Genomic DNA, 4,118 nt, shown 5'->3' on the forward strand with positions numbered 1-4,118 from the left:
TGGGGTGATCTTTTCTGGAAAAAAAAAATACAAAAACCAAACCAAAACAAAAACACTCCAAACCAAAACCCCCAAACCCAACACAAAAAAAACACCCCAAAAAAACAAAACCAAAAACAAACCCCAAAAAACAAACAAAAAAACCCCCAACCCCACAAACCCAAACATTTTCGATGTTCTGCATTGCTAGCCTCAATTTCTTTGGCTTTCGCGGTGCTTTGAATAATTCCTGCGGCGGAATTTCTGCCCCCGGCCGCGATGCCCAGGTGTAAGGCGAAGGGATTTGGGCTGGATTGTAGAGGAGCTGGGGGCAGCCCCCGCAGCTCCCCCCGCACCCCGAGCCGCAGCCTGGCGCTGCGGGCCGGCTGCCTGCGGTGGAACAAAAGCTCTTGGGTCCCCTCCTCACGTCGGCCACCGGGCGGCCGGAGGCTTGGCAAAATTATCGGGGGGCTACTGCGATTTTTATTTACTCTGTCCACTGAAACCCCCGCCTTAGCAACCCCTAAAATCAAGGACGTAAAAAAAAAAAAACACAAACGTGAGTGATGGCGAGTTTAGCCCCCTCCTCTCCCCTCCCCTCCCCCGCATGGGCGCACACTTCGCATCGCTTACGCTAAAATATAAAATCCTCTCCGGAGAAGCTGACGCCAGCAGCTTGTAATGCGGAGGAACAGCATCTCTGACGTTGAAAGAACCGGGAAGGTTGTTTAGGGAGCATCCCGATTTGCCAGTCTGCTTTTTTTTATTATTATTATTTTTGTTGGCGTTGGACAAAGTTATCTTGTGCGCCGCAAATCTTTGAGAAAGCCCCTCAAATAGCAAATGGCACGCACGGGAGGGGATTTGGGATGAATTCGTTGCAAAAGCAATTCTCGGGTTAATGTCTGACTTTTAATGATGAGTAATTTCCCCTCAATTCTCAAACATAAATGCTTTGATGGGTGGGGGAAGACCACCACCAAGTTGACTGCGGTTGCCGTCCTCTTTGCTCCCTCTTAACTGTTAAGATAGTTTTGATGACAGCGGCGATGGCTTTATTATGTGTATCGTTTTAATTTAATTAGGGCTGAGGGTTTCCCCCCCACGAAACCCAGTAAAAATAAATGATACAGTGTTGTCTGGTGCAACGAGAACAGGGAAGACACAATTAAAATGTGTTTGTGTACTATACACGCAGTGAACTTATCTCTGTCTGTATAGGTATGTGGAGATATATTTTAAAAATATATTTTTTTATATATGTAAGTTGTTATAACGTCTGATCTAACGGCAGAGGAAAAAAAAAAGGAATTACACACTACAGAAACTGGGAGGAGGGGAGAGGGGTAGAAATGGAAGGTTTCTCCCCATCTCTCTGCCGGTTTGGGTGCAGTACTACGTGTTTCTCACATGTTCCCTCTAATTAACCAGCAGAAAGTTCTTGGGCGCTGCTGGCTGGACTGGGTTTAGCGATCAGCCCCCACATGAGTCACAGGGAGCACGCAATCCCGCTGCCGCCTGAGTGACAGCCAGCGGCGCTCTGCCTGCTGCTGCTCCCTTTAAAATCCCAAACCAAGGGGAATGATTTATCAAACTCTTATTATCAAGAAAATGTCAAACGAAGGGCACCTTGCTATGCACTGACGCAAACCCAGTCTTTCCCAAGGAACTATAGAAAGCTTTGCTCTGGACTGGGCAAAATCCAGTCCGTCAATTGCCTGTGCTGCTGGTTTTACCTCTCCCGAGTCCATCTGCGGCCGTGTAAAACGCGGTAAGTGCTTAATTTCTTTTCTTTGGTGTTGGAAAGGGCCGGAGGGGGAGATCTCCGCGGATTTTCCGCGGAGCCAACGCGGGAAGCCTCCCGCGGAGCGGGGTAGGGCTGCTGCGGGGGAAAGAAGCGGGGGGGGACGGACGGTGGTACCCCCAGGTGCTCTCGGATAGTGACCGAGTCCTTGCACATATCATCCCTGACACGGGGATGGTGGGATGAAGGGGAAGAGGAAACTTGCCGTGGAGGCGGTGACCGGTAGTTTTGGGAAGACCCCCTTCTAAAAAGAAGGTGTATTTGTTAAGCTAACATTAAACTGATGGAGAAGGTAGGGATCGTCTGCGGGTTGTTTAAGGTACCGAAAGAAAACGCTTTTTAAAATATAATTTTAAACTAGATGGAAAGGCGGGGTGGACTGTCGTCAATAATCTGTTTAGTGAACACCGTAATGTTTAAAAAAAAATATAGAGAAGTGTGCGAGTCGAAAATATAAAGAAAAGAATAGGGAAAGCCAGCTGTTAATGACTTTAATCCCGCTGTGGTGGTGTGGTTATTTTTTGCGTTTCACTGTCTTGCTGTTGGGTTTTGAAGGGTGGTAGCCGGCTCAGAAATGCTCACCAGCACTATTTCGCTTGTTTTTTAACATCTCCGGCTGCCTACAGGGCAGGTTGTCTATTGCCTATATATCTATAAAAAAAAAAAAAAAAAAAAAAACCCCGATGTGCTTTTTTAAAAAAGAAAAAGAGAGAGGAAAGATCTATAAAAAAAAAAAAAAAAAAAGCCCCGATGTGCATTGTTGAATGACAGAAAGGAAATGGGGCGTAAAATTAAAGAATCTTTCTACAGTGGTGATAGGGAAGGGAGCATCCTACAGTCGTGATGTGAAATCTAACGAGGGCTGGCGGCGCAGTGCTGTAGAAACGCTTATTTAAACTCGAATTACGGGTTTGCGGACGCTGGTGCGGTTTTTCGTTTGAGTTTGTGGGGTTTTTTTTTGTGTACCTTATTGTTCCCATCCCCCCCCCGCCCCTCCCCCCCGAATATTAACGTTGAATGAGAGGGCAAGCAGGCGAGCCGGGGCACCTCCAAATTCTGCGACAGTTCTGTATCCAGGTTTTCTAGCGCACGCGTTTCGTGTAGGAGGAAAGAAATTCGTAGAATCTCTGCAGTCCCAACCTTTTTTTTTTCTTTTTTTTTTTCCTTTTTTTTTCCCTTTCTGGTAAAATATGTGACGTTGTCGTTTTAGGATTCCACCAGTCAAAGGGATATGAGCAAGCAGGTTGTGAACAGCCCTGAAACCGTTGCTCCTGGACCCCATGAAGGTGCGGGAGTTGTAAGAACCGGCCCCGAAAATGAGCCGCAGAACCCCCCGCCGCCAGCCCCGGCCGCCGTGCCCAGGCTGCCCCGATCGCTCTCCAACGACCACAAAACCCTTCTCTCCGAAGAAGCTCAACCAAATGATTTCGAGAGGACCAAAGTCGGGATCTGCAAGCTCAGCAGCACCCCGCTGCAAGCCAACTCCGCTCCCCGGAGGGAATCCGCCGAAACCTTTCCCTGCAAGCACACCCCCGGGGCCGGGGGCGCCGGGCAAGCTGCCATCCCGCCCTGCAAAATTCCTGCTTTGCAGAGCACAGGCGGGGACCCAAACCTAACCCCGGGTAAGAGCACGCTGGAGCAAAACAACGCCAAAGGCGCCTGGGTGACCTTGAGCCAGAGCACGGTGGTACTGGGCACAGATGGCAACACTTCTGTCCTCCCCGGCAGAGTGGAGGGGGTAAGTCGGCTCCTCACGGGGTCTCTTCTCCCCCCTTTTCCTCCCCTCCAGCTCGGGGGAGGGAGAGATTGTTGCCCCTCGGCACCGATTTGGGGCTGAAGCCCTAAAATCAGGTCCGAGTCATGGGGATGGGGCTGCGGCGGGGGGAGGAGGAAGGGGAGAGGGGGTCTGCGCTGCTGGTGGGTGCCAATAATGTAACACCGATATAAAATCGATAACTCCCGGCTAATTCCAATGCGTTCACCGAGCCGTGCCTGTCACCGTAACCCGGTTCAGGCTTGCGGCCTGGAACCAAAAATAAGGCGAAATCGATCAACCCCCAGCCCCGTTAAGAGGTCAGATCCTCCCGGAGAGGATTGCCGCTGGCGGGGTGCGAGGCCGGGAGGACACCGGCTCCCCCCCGGCCCTTCTCTCCCTGCCCTCCCGCGGATCTGGGTTCAGCCTGAAAGGAGGGGAGGGGGGGGGGCAGGTTTATTCTGTAAAAGCGGTTTGTTTGGTGGTTTTGTTTGTTTGTTCCCCCGGCTCTGCGTGTGCCGGGGGAAAGGTCCGCCCCCCCGCGGGCTTTGCTCCGTCCTTACCCGTCCAAGGGCACCGAGG

At 50.9% G+C, this 4,118-nt stretch overlaps 1 protein-coding gene across 1 annotated transcript in view; it reads left to right on the forward strand.

Annotated features, from left to right (window-relative positions):
- Window positions 1–258: 258 nt before the first annotated feature.
- SLC6A5 (solute carrier family 6 (neurotransmitter transporter), member 5) overlaps window positions 259–4,118 on the forward strand; it is a 41,048-nt gene continuing 37,188 nt past the window's right edge. The window contains exons 1-3 of the mRNA XM_014951583.1: window positions 259–516; window positions 1,787–1,960; window positions 2,994–3,521. Coding sequence (XP_014807069.1) covers window positions 259–516; window positions 1,787–1,960; window positions 2,994–3,521 — 960 coding nt within the window. The remainder of the gene's footprint in view (window positions 517–1,786; window positions 1,961–2,993; window positions 3,522–4,118) is intronic.

This window comes from Calidris pugnax, unplaced genomic scaffold (assembly GCF_001431845.1).
Source record: "Calidris pugnax isolate Ruff unplaced genomic scaffold, ASM143184v1 scaffold183, whole genome shotgun sequence".
Taxonomy (NCBI): Eukaryota; Metazoa; Chordata; class Aves; order Charadriiformes; family Scolopacidae; genus Calidris; species Calidris pugnax.